The 14,936-nt window shown below is 65.8% G+C and overlaps 3 protein-coding genes across 3 annotated transcripts in view; 1 reads left to right on the top strand and 2 right to left on the bottom strand.

Moving 5' to 3' along the window:
- Positions 1-246: 246 nt before the first annotated feature.
- Positions 247-1,757, bottom strand: EMIHUDRAFT_459070 (hypothetical protein; the record flags this gene model as incomplete). Its single annotated transcript, XM_005769369.1, has 5 exons — positions 1,216-1,757; positions 932-995; positions 684-752; positions 545-604; positions 247-401 (listed from the first exon to the last, which is right to left on the bottom strand). Coding segments are annotated over exons 1-5 (849 nt in total), but the record flags the coding sequence as incomplete, so codon positions are not given.
- A 1,551-nt stretch (positions 1,758-3,308) lies between these two features.
- On the bottom strand, positions 3,309-3,716 carry EMIHUDRAFT_316416 (hypothetical protein; the record flags this gene model as incomplete). The annotated part of the gene is made up of 1 exon (XM_005769368.1): positions 3,309-3,716. The coding sequence occupies one exon, from the start codon at positions 3,714-3,716 to the stop codon at positions 3,309-3,311; it is 408 nt and encodes a 135-aa protein (XP_005769425.1).
- Positions 3,717-13,817: 10,101 nt separating this feature from the next.
- Positions 13,818-14,936, top strand: part of EMIHUDRAFT_470356 (hypothetical protein) — a gene marked incomplete at its 3' end in the record, with an annotated part of 5,230 nt that continues 4,111 nt past the window's right edge. The window contains exons 1-3 of the mRNA XM_005769367.1: positions 13,818-13,961; positions 14,125-14,363; positions 14,807-14,869. Of these exons, the coding sequence (XP_005769424.1) occupies positions 13,895-13,961; positions 14,125-14,363; positions 14,807-14,869 (369 nt within the window). The 5' untranslated portion in view covers positions 13,818-13,894. The remainder of the gene's footprint in view (positions 13,962-14,124; positions 14,364-14,806; positions 14,870-14,936) is intronic.

Genomic DNA, 14,936 nt, shown 5'->3' with positions numbered 1-14,936 from the left:
CGTTGCGGGCTGTGTCGCGGGCGTCGGTAGCACCAACGCAGCCTCGGCGGCGCGGAGCTGCGAGAGGGGCGCGTCGAGGGCGGAGGCGAAGCAGCGGACCTTGCAATTCAGAGGGTGCGAGGTAGACCCGAGGTAAGGATCCGAGATAGACCCGAGATCAATCAGAGGTAGACCCGAGGTAGATCCGAGATAGACCCGAACGTAGATCCGAGGCAGGCGGGGAAGGCGAGGAAGCAGCGCACCTCCGACACCGTGCCGCCCACGAGGGCTGGCACCGAAGACACATCGGCGTAGACCTTGGGTGGCGCCGGCCCGCCGCGGCGGCGCGGCGCTGGCAGCGGGAGCCGTCGGAAAGTGGCGACGCCTCCCGCCCTCACCTCGCCGACAGGGAGCAGCAGCACCTATCCAATCGCCAATGGACTGATTGCCTGGCCCGCCGCCCCCACCTACCCGACAGAGAGCAGCAGCACCTATCCACCAGACTCGGCACGTGCTCGAGGACTTCGCCCGCCGCCCTCGCCTACCCCGACAGGCGCAGCCGCACGGTGCGCAGCTCCGAAACGTGGAGGGCGTCGGCGCAGACGGGGCACTTGCAGACGCGCTCCTACTCCCATACCGCCAGAGTGGTCGAATCCGGCGTGGGTTCGGTCCTTTGGGTGGTGCGGTGACTTGCGCGCGCGCTCCTCGTCGACGGCGGCGGCGTGGAGCCGCAGCGCACAAGGCAGGCAGAGGATGTGGCCGCAGGAGGCAACCTGGAAGTGGGTTGAGTAGTCAGCTCTGACTAGGGCAGGCGGAGGGTGGTGTGGCCGCAGGACGCCAAATGCAGTACCACACGGGCTGGCGGCGGGAAAAAAGGAGAGTTGGTATAGTTCTCTCAGTAGGTTGACATGAGGCAGGGCCCACTGGGCGGAGGGCGTGGTGGGGTGGCCACCTGCGGCGCAGCTGCCGGCGCGACGAGGCAGATCGGGCACTGCACCTCCTCGGAGGTGCTCAGCCTACTAACGCACCTCCCACGGGACTGAACCCACTACCGCACCCCCCACGGGACTGAACCCACGCTGGGCTCGAGCGCTAGTTGGGATACAAGAGTGCGTACCAACGCTGTCTAGGCTCCGCTTCTGCGCTGCTCAGCGCGTCCGTGCTGCCAGAGATGGAGAGATGCGGGGGGGGAGGTAAGGGTGTGGAGCGAGATGTTCCGCTTCTGGGCTGCTCAGCCTCGCCGCCCTGCAGTCCTCCCAGCCGACCGACGCACGTGCCTCGCCGCTCGCCACGGGGCAGAGCAGGTGGTAGTGCGCCCTCAGGAAGCGCATCTTGGCGACGGGGCGCGGCAGCTTGGCGGCGGCGCGCCGCGCAGGCGTCCGAGCGGGCGCCGCCTCTCGAGGCGCGTGGGTGAACGCCAGCAGCGCGGCTCCCGCCTCCCGCTGCGCCCGCCTCAGGTTCCGAGCGTTGCCACCGCCGCCGCCGCCAGTGCCGCCGCCGCCAGTGCCGCCGCCGCCAGTGCCGCCGCCGTTCCCACTGCGGGCTGCGGTGCCACACATCTCGCACCGCCGTCGCCATGCCGCGTTGAAATACGTGCACGCTTCGCAGTTCCACAGTCCGACGTCCGTCTCGGAAGCCCCCTCCGCGTCGACGCCGTCTTTGCTCTGCCTGCCTCGGCCGCGCCCGTGCCGGCCGCTCCTCCCACGGCCAAGCCGTCGCTGCTGCGTGTGCTGCTGCATTACCTGCCGCCAGCCGTCGCGCCGTCGCGCCGCTCCTCGCCGCGAACAGCGAGAAAACGGGATTTTTTCGGTGCTGGTAGCCCCCCCAAAACAGGCGCGCGCAGCGCGCCCAGGGGCGCCGCAGGCGCCCCAAGCGGCGCGGAGCGCCGCCGCAGGCGGCGGACAGCAGGGGCCCGAAATTAAACGCCATTTTCGGTTCCGCGGTTTTGCCACTAACATTGAAATCCGGTACAAAACGACTTAGCCGAAACAGCTGACAGACAGACAGAGAGCACACACGTTCGAGACGGGGGTGCGCCGACCGCCGTCGCGGACCCAGTAGAGCTAGATGGTCCCACAGGACGCGCCCTTAGCCTCTGAGCTCGTCCTAGACGTTTTAGGGGAAGCGTGGGCAGACCAGAACGCGGCCACGGCGACGCTCCGAGGCTGTCAGCAGCGCTGGCGGCGATCGTGGCGACGGCGCCTCGCCGCGGCAGCGGCACAGAATCGAGGAGGTGGCGTTGGTGGCAGCATCAATGAGATATGAAGGCGGCCGTAATGCTGGTGGCGCCTTCGAGGGCGGCGGAGAGGGCGGTAGCAGCGACGGCGATCGAGTCATGTGGCAGGGGTGCGAAGTCCGAAGATGCAGCAGGGAGGCTTGAGTTAGCGACGCGGGGCGGTGGCGTGCCAGCAGGTAAGCGGCGGCGGCGGAGAGCAGGTGCGCGAACTAAAGGCCAATCTTGAGATATCCATTTTGCACCACCTTTGGATTTCTGGTGCAAATTGACTTGTGGATCTTGAAGGCACGCGCAAGAGCGCACCAGGCAAGTTGAATGAACCTCGGCTCAAAATGCGGATCTCGCTGCCGCTAAGCGTGGCGTCGATTATCAAACGAGCGGTGACAGTAGCGGTGGCAACGGCGGCAGCGTCGACCGGAGCACCTACTGCGGTGTGAAATGTGAGCTGGGAGGCGGGAGGCAGATGCAATAGGAGCGGGAGAGTGAGATCGTCAGCCAGCACGGCAGACCTTTACGGCGCGGCTGCGGGCGCGTTTGCAGTGACATGCGATCCATGTGGTAGCAAAGGCACGGCGGGAGTAGCGTATGCAGGCTGTGCGCGAGGGTGGCGCGTCGCGAGTGGCGGTGCAGCTAGTCGGTGGCGCGGGTGCTGGCGACCGGCGGAGAGATGCAGCCGGCGCGAGAGATGTACCCTGCGGAGAGGCGAGGTGACGGGCGAACCGCGACGGTGGGAGAGGGCTGAGCATCGGCTTCACCGGAGGCACAGGAGCCTCGCACGCCCGACCGTGACGAGAGCGAACCGACGCTGGCAGGTCAAGCAGCGTCGGTTCGCTACTCCCTTAATGTGGGTAAACCATAGTAGCGTGCACGCTACTATGAACAGAGAAGCCCATAAAAGTCGCCGCTGCAGTCCACGACGAGCCAGCCTGCTGCCGGCTCGCACGGCAGCCTCTTCCTCTCGACCAGCCTCAACTTCCGTAAGTCAACATTTTGTCGCTGCGTGCTCGTGGCGAGCTGTGGCGGCGGTCGAAGTTGGCCCAGATTCGACGACGAGCGCCGGACGATAGTACCGCCTCTGTTCGCCCTGTGCATGTCAGGCCAGGCTGCAGCAGGGCACTACCATCGTGCTGCCCTGCTGCAGCCTGACCTTGCCCACTGTGCACAGCCGCCAGAGCACCACCACCGCCCGGCATCGTGTCACGGCGAGCTCCTTCTGCGCCCGCTCGCGAGGCTCTCGCGCTGGCACACTTTGGACATCTTCTGCTCGCGTTCGGCGAGCTCTTCTCCGCAATCCTGCCACGGCGCCGTCACCAGACACCTTCTGGCCGGCCTGAGCCGCGCGGGGTCGCCGGCGGGGGCAACGCGTCGACCTCTCTCTCTGGTGCACCACGGGCCGCGACGGCTGCTGGCAGCAGGCGTGAGGAGGCAGTGTGCCGGCACAGTTGAGCCGGAGCATCGGGTTCTTGATGCTTGTGGGGTCAAGTTTGACCTTATGTGGCATAATATGCAACAATAATGCTCTGTTATCTCCCGGCTTTTTGAGATATGATCCCTCAAAGTCGAATTATGGTTTACTGGTGACCATAGTAGTGTCTGGCCTGTTTGCGTTTCTTCAAACGAATCCTTCAAAGTCTCGACAATCACCAAGCTGCTTATGTGGCACCGCAGAGGCTCCCTTGGGGATGCTTGAGGCCACCCCAACCACTCACGAAGCCGTACGTGGACGAATTCAAATCACTTTTATGGTTTACCTACATTAAGGGAGTACCAACACCGAATGGGTACCCTCCCCGAGAAAACCCTCGCAAGCCCGTAATAAATTCTTTCTTTCTTTTACCGATGGGAAAGAACGACGAGAGTGGGACGACCGCGAGGTGGCATGAAGGTTGCAGCGAGAAGCGGCGAGAGACACACTGCGAAGAGAGATAGGAAGAGGCAGACTGTCTCCCCCTAGGGTGGGCGACGGCCTGAGCGTCATCATCTGTCTTGCGTCCACCCATACCGCGTTGGTGTCCAGTCCGAGCCTGACTGTTCTTCACCTTCCTACATACATACATACCTGAGCGCCCAGCGACGCGTGCCGGATGGAGTCCGGCCGCGGGTGACTAGGGAAGTTCGCTCAGGATGTGTCAATCAATAGCGCATCACACACCTCTCCTTAAAATCCCCGTGTGGTGGCGGCGTGCCGTCCTCCCATCCCTCCCTCGGGTTGTCTGTTTTCTTTCTTTCTTTTCCGATACCGATCATCCGGCCCGCTGGGTGCGCTTCTTAGCTCCCCGGCCCTGGATGTGAGGTTAATGACTGCACTCCAAGTGCTCCAAGTGCGCACGTTTGCGGGCACGGGACTGGCGCGCACTGGCACTAACACAGGTACACCACGGGAGCCGCCTAAGCGACTCCTGCGAGGGCGGCGAGGCACTTCTCGTAGCTCCGTACACTCGACCGCCCTCGCCGCAGGCAAGCTCATTCACAATCTGCTCTGCGATTGCCGGCCGACTACACGGTAACCAGGCATACGGACCTTGCAGTAAACCTTTCCCTTCTAAGCAAAGCTACACAATGCAAAAAACAAACAAACGAGTGAGTGTTAGAGTTGTTTGGTATTGCTAAAAATCTCTCTCACACAATGACCCCATAGTGTGCGGGTGTTTCTGGCTAGGTTTCTGGCGAGTCGTGATGAGTAGAACTAGATTAGCCAATGTTATTTTGAAGTTCATACACGTATATGAAAATACCAACTTGCCTATGTCGTATGTGCACGTAGCTCCAAGGTGTCATTTTTTTTTCGTTGTTCCCTCATCCCACTCAAGAAAATGCAACGACGCGCGCTGTCTAGAGCTGTGCGCACCATGCGAGACTCTCACTACTGTACGTCTACGTGGTCTCTCCCCTCTGCCTCCACACCCTTCAGATCCCTTCTCGATCTCCAGGACCCACAGCGCTGCCCGCCGCTCCTGGCTAGCGCGCGAGACGCCTCGCAGGCAACTATTGCCCCGGCGCCTCAGCTGTACATGTGCATCCCCCGCCCTCACTCCCTCCTCCCAACCACGCCTCTCCAGAGAAAGGCGCGCCGCGCAGCAGTTCCGCTCCTGCGCGAAAGCCCCCAGTGCGAGAGCGCGCGACGGGTATGGACCCAGACCCGTGGGGGTCGCCGATGCGGCACGCGCCTCCCCGCCTCCCCGGCCCCACGGGTCGCTGGTGCATGCTCATGTGAATTGCTCAAAATGGCGTTTGCCGTGTGTGCAGCCGCCAAGGTTAGACATGCTCCTGCACCGCCTCCACCGAGACCGCCGACTCCTCCGAGTCCACCGAGACCGTCGCCTCGCCTCCAGAGCCGTCGCCCGCGGTGGTTATCGTCGCAGAGCTGCGGCTGCGAACGAGCCGGCTGCCGTGCTCGGCGATGCTGGCCGAGAGGCGTCTCATGCTTGCGACGCTGCCCGACCGAGCGGGAGTCGCGCCGAGGTCCTTTGCCAGAAGCGCGAGCGACACCTGCGGACGGAGCGCCCTGGCTGGTGAGTGTACCGCCGGTGCGCAAGGCGAGATGTGGGGGAGACAAAACGCGCGCCGGGTGGTGGCGCCCCGGGAAGCACGAGCGTGCCAGGCTCTTGTAGAGCCCGCCGGCGATGAGCTCCTGCAAGGGAGGGTACGCGGGTGGGGGGGGCGATTAAGCGTCTGAGATGGAGTGCATCATGACCCAACCCCAGCCCGCTCCTGCGGCGTGACTTCGAAGAACCTCGAGAAGGGGCATCCGCCGAGGCCCGGGTCGTTCTCGTGCGCCATGACGATCTTCAGCCTGTCCTGGCGTGCCTGCTTGACCTGCTCGGCCAGCCGCTCGTCGCTGACGAAGGTGTGCTCGTTGAGGTAGAGCAGCATGTGCGTCGCTGGCCCGGGCGCCTCGGCGGTGGAGACGGTGAGGTTCGGGAAAGTGGCGGCAATCTCGTTGGCCAGCTCCATGGCGCCCGCGTTGGCCGGCGAAGCCCAGAGCGTGGTCTGTTTGGAAAAGGCGAGCGACTGGCTCTCGGGCTCGCCCGGCACGCAGAGCGGGAGGGAGGTCTGGCTCAGATAGTTGGGCGAGCAGAGGAGCACCGCCTGCGGTTCAAGGGCGCCGGAGCTGAGGTCTCGGGGTGGGGGGCGAGAGGACTGCGGCTGGCTCTGTGTCCCGCTGCGCCTCGGCGATTGTCTTGAGCGAGACGCGTTGATACTCCTCAATTCGCATCCACACGGTGTGCGTCCAGCCCTGTTCAAAGATGTCCTGCTGCAGGTCGTCGGGGCATTCGCCGCGCAGCGCCTGGAGCGTCCCGCCGCCCTTGTCAGGGTCCGCCTCTTGGACGAGGACGATCGGCTTGCTCTGCTCGAGCGACGAGCGGATCTCGCGAAGGCAGTTCTGGTGGCACGCGAGCAGGCGGGCGGTGAGACGAGGGGAGTGTCGAGGGTTGCAGCAGACTCGGGTGCGTTGAGAGCCAAAGGATCCCGAGGGAGGGACAGGGCGGCGGCGAGAGCGCGCCTGAGAGCGGAAGTAACCACGCGAAAGGAAGAAGAGGATCACTTGCGAGCGTTGGATGTAGTCCTCGAGCGCCCCGATATCCTTTAGATCGTCCACCTGACAGCGCACGACGAGCGAGGTCAGAGGACTGTGTCGCCGTACGCAGCGCGGCTGAGCGTGTGCGCGCGTCTAGGAAGATCTTGATGTCCGGCAGCAGCAGCTGGAGCTCGCTCTTGATGTTTCCGACGGCGTCTTGACCGGTCGACCTGCATGGTTACGGTGAGAGTTGGATCGTGCTGTCCGGATATCTCGTCACCCTCCCTAGCTGCGTGACTCACCAGATGTGAGAGAGGAAGAGGTGCCACGTGAGGTCAGTCCCGATGCTCAGCTCGGGGGGCTGCTTGGTCGAGGCGAGACGGATCGTGGGGACCTTGGCGACGCGGCGGGCGGCGACGACGGCGCCGACGAGGAAGAAGGCGAGCACGACTGCAACGAGGACGATCATCATGTCCACGATCGCATTGAGGCTCCGGAAGCCGAGGACTGCATCGGCGTCATCGATCCCGGAGCGCTCCTCGATGCCCAGGAAGATGGTGCTCCAGTTGGTGCCGAGGAAGAGGAGGAGGAGCACGAGGCTCGTGGCGACGGCCAGCACGTTGTCCTCGACCCGCTTGTACGGCCGCACGGCGGCAAGCATGAAGCCGTAGCACGAGCAGACGAGGGTCGCCACCATGAGGCGAAGGAACGCGTTCTTCTCCGGGATCAGCAGCACGAAGCCCGTCAGCACGAGCTTGCGCGCCAGCTCGAGCGCCTCCCACCAGCACCAGGTCTTCTCGTACTCCCGGTGCAGGAAGGCGGTGGCCCGCGTCAGAGCATTCGGCGACTTGGCCTGCAGCGGCTTGTAGCAAGCGGCGAGGAGCGACGTGAAGAGCACCAGCGAGCCGACCGGCCAGAGGACGATGAAACCGATGGCGACGTCGGTGATGGACTCGTGATCGTCGGAGCCGCACTCGACGCTCGCGTCCTGCCGCATGTAGGAGACCTGCTCCAAGCGCTCGTTCGGCGGAGAGATGGTGTAGGCCTATCAGCAGAACATCGCGAGGACTGAGGGATGTGGTGTTGTGAGCAGCGGCAGTCATCAGCTGGAGGCGCCTGGCAACTCCACGCGCGGAAGATGGAGGCGCTGATGGAGGGCACGAAGCAGAAGACGAGCACGAGGCCGGCCGGCGTGAAGTCGAGGAGGCCGAGGGCCGCCTCCGCGTACCACGATCTCTCGCGCGGTGGCAGTGCAGCACGCCAGTAGTAGAGCCGCAGCGCAATTCCCGTTCCCATCAGCAGTGCGATGAGGGCGACGGGCGAGAGAGCGACGGCGAGGAGTCGCATACCGTAGCCGAGGCACTGCTCCGGCAGGAAAAAGCCCGACCAGTCGATGGAAATCGCGTTGGCCAAGTTGTCGGTCCAGCTCGTGTACTTGTCCGGCAGCCGCGCGGAGTAGGTGGAGGAGAGGACGGTGCTGATCTGGTAGAAGCCAAACAGGATCTTGACCTTGGCCGTCATTCCGCCCCCGACGTAGTACTTGACGGAGCGGTCTGCGAAGCGGAGGATCGGGCCGATGATGCGCTTCTTCCGCCAGGCCGTCATGCTGTAGGCCCACGCCGCGAGGCCGCAAGCGACGCAGAGGCCGAAGACGATGCCGGCGATGAGTGCCGCCGCCGCGCCGCGCGGAGTGCACTCTTTGCACTCGTCGCCGTCGACGAGGTGGTGATTCTCCGCAGCGCAGAGCTGGCACTCGGGGCCTTTGAAGCCAGGCGCGCAGTACGCGTCCGAGCCCGCCTCCTCCAAAAGGCGAGAAGCCTGCTTGGCTCCGCGCTCGTTGCCGGCGCACCGCGCCTCGCCGGCCCTGTCGCCCCCGAGGTCGCGGCACGCCGTCAGCACGGCGGAGGAGGGGCTGGCGCGCCAGTAGCCGGCTGGGACGCCGAGGGTCGCGAGAGTGGTGTCGTCCGAGCACTCGGCGTTTGGCGGGCATGGCTTGCAGTAGTCGGTCGGGGAGGAGAAGATGTCGGCCGGGTCGGCGCTCTGGAGCAGGTAGAAGCCCTTCTGGCAGACAGAGCAGATGACGGCGCCGCGCTCACTGCTGAGTGGGTGGGGGCAAGGGACGCACTGGCCCTGGCCGGGGTTGGCGGCGTAAGTGCCTGCAGCGCACTCATCACATGAGTGGCTACCTCGATTCGAGTAGGATCCCGAGGGGCAGTCCGTGCACTCACTCAGCCCGGGCTCGCCGCCAAATGTCCCAGCACGGCAGCGCGCGCACGTCTCACTGCTGACTGCGCTGGCGGTCGGGCTAGAGGTTCCGGGGGGGCACTGCTGACAGGCATCTGGTGAGCTGCTGCCCGTCTTCTCGTTGTAGCTCCCCGCAAGGCAGGGCGTGAAGCCGCCGCCACAGTCGTCAGTGACTTCGCAGTACCCACCCGCGGCACACAAATCGCACGACGTCTGGCCGCGCTCCGGCTGGAACTCGCCAGCAGGGCACTGCACGCACGCAGCCTGGCCGGTGAGGTTCTGGTACTGCCCTGCGGCACAGTCGAATGGCCGGACGGTGCCTGCATTCGGGCAGAAGCGTCCCGCGGGGCAGTCGGTGCAGCTGGTGGCGTTGAGCTGATCGGCGAACGTGCCGGGAGGGCACTCGTCGCAGGGACGGTCCGCGCCGGCTGTGGACTGGCTCGTCCCCGGAGAGCAAGGGAGGCACGACTCGGCACTGGCTGCGCCTATCACGGGCATGTAGAAACCAGGCGCACACGGGAGCGGTTCCGCTGTGCCCTTGGGACAAAAGTGGCCTCGCTTACACGCACCATCGCAGGAGGAGTTGGTGAGGCCGCTCCTGTTCCCGTAGTAGCCAGCAGGGCAGAGGTTGCACTCGGGGACGCTGAAGTCGCCCTTAAAGGCGCCCTCGGTCGGCATCCAGCTGCCCAAGCGGCAGTCCCAGTCTATCGGCTTGTCGGTCTGTATCGTCTTGTCGTCGCCAGCGGTGTTGCCGGTGAAGGAGGCGTCGCTGATCGAGGAGCGTTGGCGGAGTTCGCGCAGGTACAGTACCGAGCCTGACCCGCCCGGCGCTCTGTTGTCGATGAAGTCGACACCCGCGATGGAGAGGGAGATGCTGTCCCCCGCGTAGACGACGCCGCCGTTCTGTGGTTGCGAGGAGGGAGCGGGGTAAGGCAGCCGTGGCCGTCTCCATCTCTCGCCCCGCTGCCGTGCGGCGCTGCTGGAGGCCGGCTAGCTCTACGCGGCGCACAGAGCCAGCAGAGCAGCTCGTCACGTTCGAGCCGGTTATCGAGACTGCACCGCTGTCCCACGCGTAGACGACGCCGCCCTCCTGCGGTTGCGAGGAGAGAGCGGGGTGAGGCAGCCGTGGCCGTCTCCATCTCTCGCCCCGCTGCCGTGCGGCGCTGCTGGAGGCCGGCTAGCTCTACGCGGCGCACAGAGCCAGCAGAGCAGCTCGTCACGTTCGAGCCGGTTATCGAGACCGCACCGCTGAAATACGCGTAGACGACGCCGCCCTCCTGCGGTTGCGAGGAGAGAGCGGGGTAAGGCAGCCGTGGCCGTCTCCATCTCTCGCCCCGCTGCCGTGCGGCGCTGCAGGGGCGCGGCTAGCTCTACGCGGCGCACCCTGCCAGCCGAGCAGCCCGATACGGTCGAGCCGCTTATCGAGACCGCACCGCTGTTCTGAAGCGCGTAGACGACGCCGCCGCGCTGCGGTTGCGAGGAGAGAGCGGGGTGAGGCAGCCGTGGCCCTCTCTCTCTCTGGCCCCGCTGCCGTGCGGCGCTGCAGGGCGGGCGGCTAGCTCTACGCGGCGCACATAGCCAGCAGAGCAGTCCGACACATCTGAGTCGATGATCGAGACCGCACCGCTGTCCCTCGCGTAGACGACGCCGCCGGACTGCGTTTGCGAGGAGAGAGCGGGGTGAGGCAGCCGTGGACCCTCTCGATCTCTCGCCCCGCTGCCGTGCGGCGCTGCAGGGCGCGGCTAGCTCTACGCGGCACACCCCGTCGGGATAAGAGCCAGGAGCAGAGCAATCTCTGACCGTCGAGTCGATGATCTCAACGTCGCCTGCGCCGTCCGCGTACACAACGCCGCCTTTGCCTGCACTCCTCCCGTTGACGAGGGTCAGCCCCCGCAGGGTGAGACTGCAGCCGCCCGTGAGGTAAAAGAGCCCGGTCTGTTCCTGGCCGTCGAGCGTCGCGCCCTCGCCGCTGCTCGCGACGGTCACCTTGATGTCGGAGCCGCAGCTGATCTGGCTGCCCAGCTTGAAGTCCGCACTGGGCGGCAGGTAGATTGAGACGTTGGCTTGCGAAGCAGCAGCCTCCGTGATCAGGGAGCGGAGCTTAGCCTCGCTCGCCGCGGCGACAAAGTCCGGGGAGAGCGGCGGCAGAGGCGGCAGCGACGGCGGCGGCGGAGAGGACGGCGGCGGAGGGGGCAGCGACGGCGGCGACGGAGAGGACGGAGGGAGGTGGGCGAGGATGAACGTTTTGCTGCCGTAGGATCCGGAGTCGAGCGTGAACGTATAGCCCGCACCCTCCCACTCGTCGCCGTTCCAGCCGTCGCCGTACGAGTCGTACATGTCGAGCGTGCACTCGCCGGGCGGCGCGGACAGGGTGCCAGAGTAGGCGGCCCCTCCACTGCCGATCAACGCGCCGCTGCACGTCAGGTTCCACGACACCTCGGACGGATAGCTGCCGCCACCCACGGTGACGAGGAACTCGACTGAAGCTGCTGGTGGCGACGGCGGTGGCGACGGCGGAGGCGACGGCGGAGGCTTCGGTGGAGGCGACGGCGGCGGCAGCGGCGGCGGCGGCGGCGGCGGCGGTTTGGGCGGAGGGGGCTCACCTGATGGATCCGTGGCAGACGCGGCCGCCCTGCCGACGAGCAGCGCGGCGGCGGCCACGCGGACATGGGCGGCGGATGGCTCGAGCGAGGCGATTCCGCCGAGATGCAAGGCTACCGCGCCGACGAGGCCCGTCTCGACCAGCCTCCGGGCCTTCCCAGCAGCGTCGGCGGGACACGACTCGGGTACGATGCTGTTGACGGACAGGAGACCCGGCATGGCGCCGCGCCACCGAGTGTACCTCGCATTCGAGGCCTCGTTGGTCACGCCGCACAGGCCGACCATTGCGACAAAGAAGAAGAAGAAGACGATCAGAGTGCGGCAAGCGCCAGCGGTGCCAGTCAGTGCCAAGGACTCGTTCTCCTTGGCGCGCCTCGAGCGCTTCTGGCCGTCCATCTTGTAGCCTCTCCACTTCAGCGCCACGACAGAGACGCCCAAGCACCCCACGAGGGCACCCGTGAGGAGGGGCCAAAGAGAGCTGCCGGCCGTGTCCGTCTCGGCGGTGAAGATTTCGGCCTGTGGAAAGGCAGGCGCGGGCGACAGCCTGTCAGGCACGCTGCAAAGAGGCGCGAGGAGTGATAGAAGCGAGTGGCTTGGCAGGGCACGCAGGGGAGGCCGTGCGGCAGGCAGGGGCAGGGGGGAGACGGGCTGGCGATGCGGTGCTCGGATCGCCTGGTCCGCCCCCTCCTCCTCGCCCTGCTCGACCTCGAGCGTGGAGGAGTCGGCCCAGACGAAGGAGGCGCAGCGTGGCCGCGAGCCGGCGAGGTCACTTGAAATGGAGAAGAGATCGGTCGACTCAACCGTCTTCGAGTCGGCGATCTGAGTGGCGCAGACCTCCGCGGGCCGCGCTAGCTCCTCCAGCGACGCCTCGCTGCGCTGATCCTCCGCCACCTCGGTCTTTGGCGGAACCGGCAGATGCATGGGCACCGCCTCAGTCTCGGACAACCGGGCCGCGATGGGCAGCGACGCCTGGGCCTTGCCAGAGGCGGCCCAGCAGCCTGGTGGCTCCTCGGACTCGAGCGAAAATCGCCGTTCCGCCGTGGCGGGGTGGCGGGTGCGCACCTGGAGGGGCCAAAGGAGCGAGTGTTGATGCAGGGCAGACAGGGCAGGCAGACAGGGCAGCGGCGCGGGTGGGCAGAGCCAGAGGGGTGACGGTTTAGCAGCCGATGCAGCGGCGTGGGGAGTGCAGTGCGGGTCGCCAAGCGCCTGCTCCGCCCGCTCCAGCTCTCCCTGCCCGACCTCGAGCAGCGAGGAGTTGGCGCAGGCAAAGAAGGCGCAGGCGCGCTGCCAGTCGGCGCACCCGCTTGGGACGGAGAAGCGATCGGACTCGACCGCGTTCCAGTCGGAGATCCTGGTGGAGCGGAGCGCTGCAGGACACGCAAACTCCCCCAGCGCGGCCGTCAGGCGCGCATCGACGGCCCGCTCGCTCTGGAGGAAGAGGAGGTGCTGGGGCGCTGCCGCTCGCCCGCCGTCCGTCGGCTTGGTCGTTGGCGGGCCGATCGGGGCGCGGAGGCCGATGGACGCCTCAAGAATCGTGAGAGGGGCGGACGCCGCATCCGGCGGCGCCCCGTTCTTGACAGAATCCTTGGTTTGGACTCGAGAAGCGTTCGCGACTCCGTCGTTCGCTCGCGACCCGCCGCCGGCTTGCATGCAAGGCCCGGGAGGACGAGGGCCGCCGACGCGGACTGTTGGGCTTGAGACGCTCTGGCGCGCGGTCGCCGCGGCGAGGATGCTCGCGAAGGTGCAGAACATGAATCGCGGCTGCAAACTCGGCGGGTGCCGCAGTGTGTGGGTCGACTGCTCGCCGTGAAGACACAGGTTTTGCAGTGTTTCTTTAAATGAAATCGGGTGTGTGTGTGTGTGTGTGTGTGCGGTGCGCGCACACACACACAAACTTTATATGTCGCGGGGTTGACCGACAGCTGCCGAGGGCCACAAATTCTTCCCGAGCCAGAGCAGTTCGGCGCCAGCAGCCCAGACACGCCGCTCGGAAAGATAAGTAGGCGGGGCGAGCCGATCGCAGATCGGCAGGCCCGGACAAGGAGGAATAATGGTTTTGGGGACGCACGATCGGCCCGCCGGAATTCACTCGACAGATCCAGCTGTGAATAGAATGTCAACATGAGGTAGAGACCAGGGCAGGCTCGACCGAGCGATCGTCCGGCTCCTCCCCTCAGCAGAGCGGGCGAGAATCCTAAAGGATTCACGCGTCAACAAATTCTTCCGGAGCGCGAGGAGTTCGGCGCCAGCAGCCCAGACACGCCGCTCGCCCTCAGCGTTCGGTCCTGCCTGGAGAGCGCCGCGCGGTCTGCGTCATGGCGACTCCTGAGTCGGCGGCTCCTGCAGCAACCGACATGGACACCACCGACATCTTTGGCGACGGTGCGCACGCGTCGTCTCACCCATGCGCTCTCACGCGCCGTGCCCGCGCCGTGCGCACGGCAAAGGCCCCGGGCATTGCCGTCGAACGAGTTCGCGCGGGGCGGCGGAGCGGCCTCGCCGCCAGCCGCGCGAGCCGACGCGGCCCCGACTGCGCCTCGCCCAGGTGACGACGGCGAGGACCTTGGCGAGGAGATTGCGCGGGCAGAGCCCGACGAGATTGCGCAGCGGACGCGGATGCTTGAGAACGAGATCAAGGTGCTGCGGAACGAGAACTCGCGGCTGCTGCACGAGCAGCAGACGCAGAAGGAGAAGATCAAGGAGAACGCCGAGAAGATCAAGCTCAACAAGCAGCTGCCGTACCTCGTCGCAAACGTCGTCGAGCTGCTAGACATGGATCCGGAGGTGGTATCTCCCCATATCTCCCCATATCTCCCCATATCTCCCGTGCTAGACATGGATCCGGAGGGGGCCTCCCCCCCCCCCCCCCCCCCTCCCCCCTCCCCTCCCGCTACTCCGCTCGCGCCCTCCCTCTCATCTTCAGAGACACTTCCCCGCCCCCATATCTCCCCCACATCTCCCCACATCTACCCACATCTACCCACATCTACCCACATCTCCCCACACCTCCCCACAGCTCCCCACATCTCCCCACATCTCCCCACATCTCCCCACACCTCCCCACAGCTCCCCACATCTCCCCACATCTACCCACATCTCCCCACGTCTCCCCACCTCTCCCCACCTCTCCCCACCTCTCCCCACATCTCCCCGCATCTCCCCACACCTCCCCACAGCTCCCCACATCTCCCCACATCTCACCACATCTCCCCACCTCTCCCCTGCAGGACGAGCCCGAGGAGGACGGCGCGAACATCGACCTTGACGCACACCGCAAGGGCAAGTGCTGCGTGCTCAAGACGTCGACGAGGCGAGACACTTCCGAGACACTTCCGAGACACTTCCGAGACGCTCCGA

This window comes from Emiliania huxleyi, assembly GCF_000372725.1.
Source record: "Emiliania huxleyi CCMP1516 unplaced genomic scaffold EMIHUscaffold_426, whole genome shotgun sequence".
Lineage (NCBI taxonomy): Eukaryota > Haptophyta > Isochrysidales > Noelaerhabdaceae > Emiliania > Emiliania huxleyi.
The sequence above is the reverse complement of the archived record's forward strand: the minus strand, read 5'-3'. Positions and strand labels throughout refer to the sequence as shown.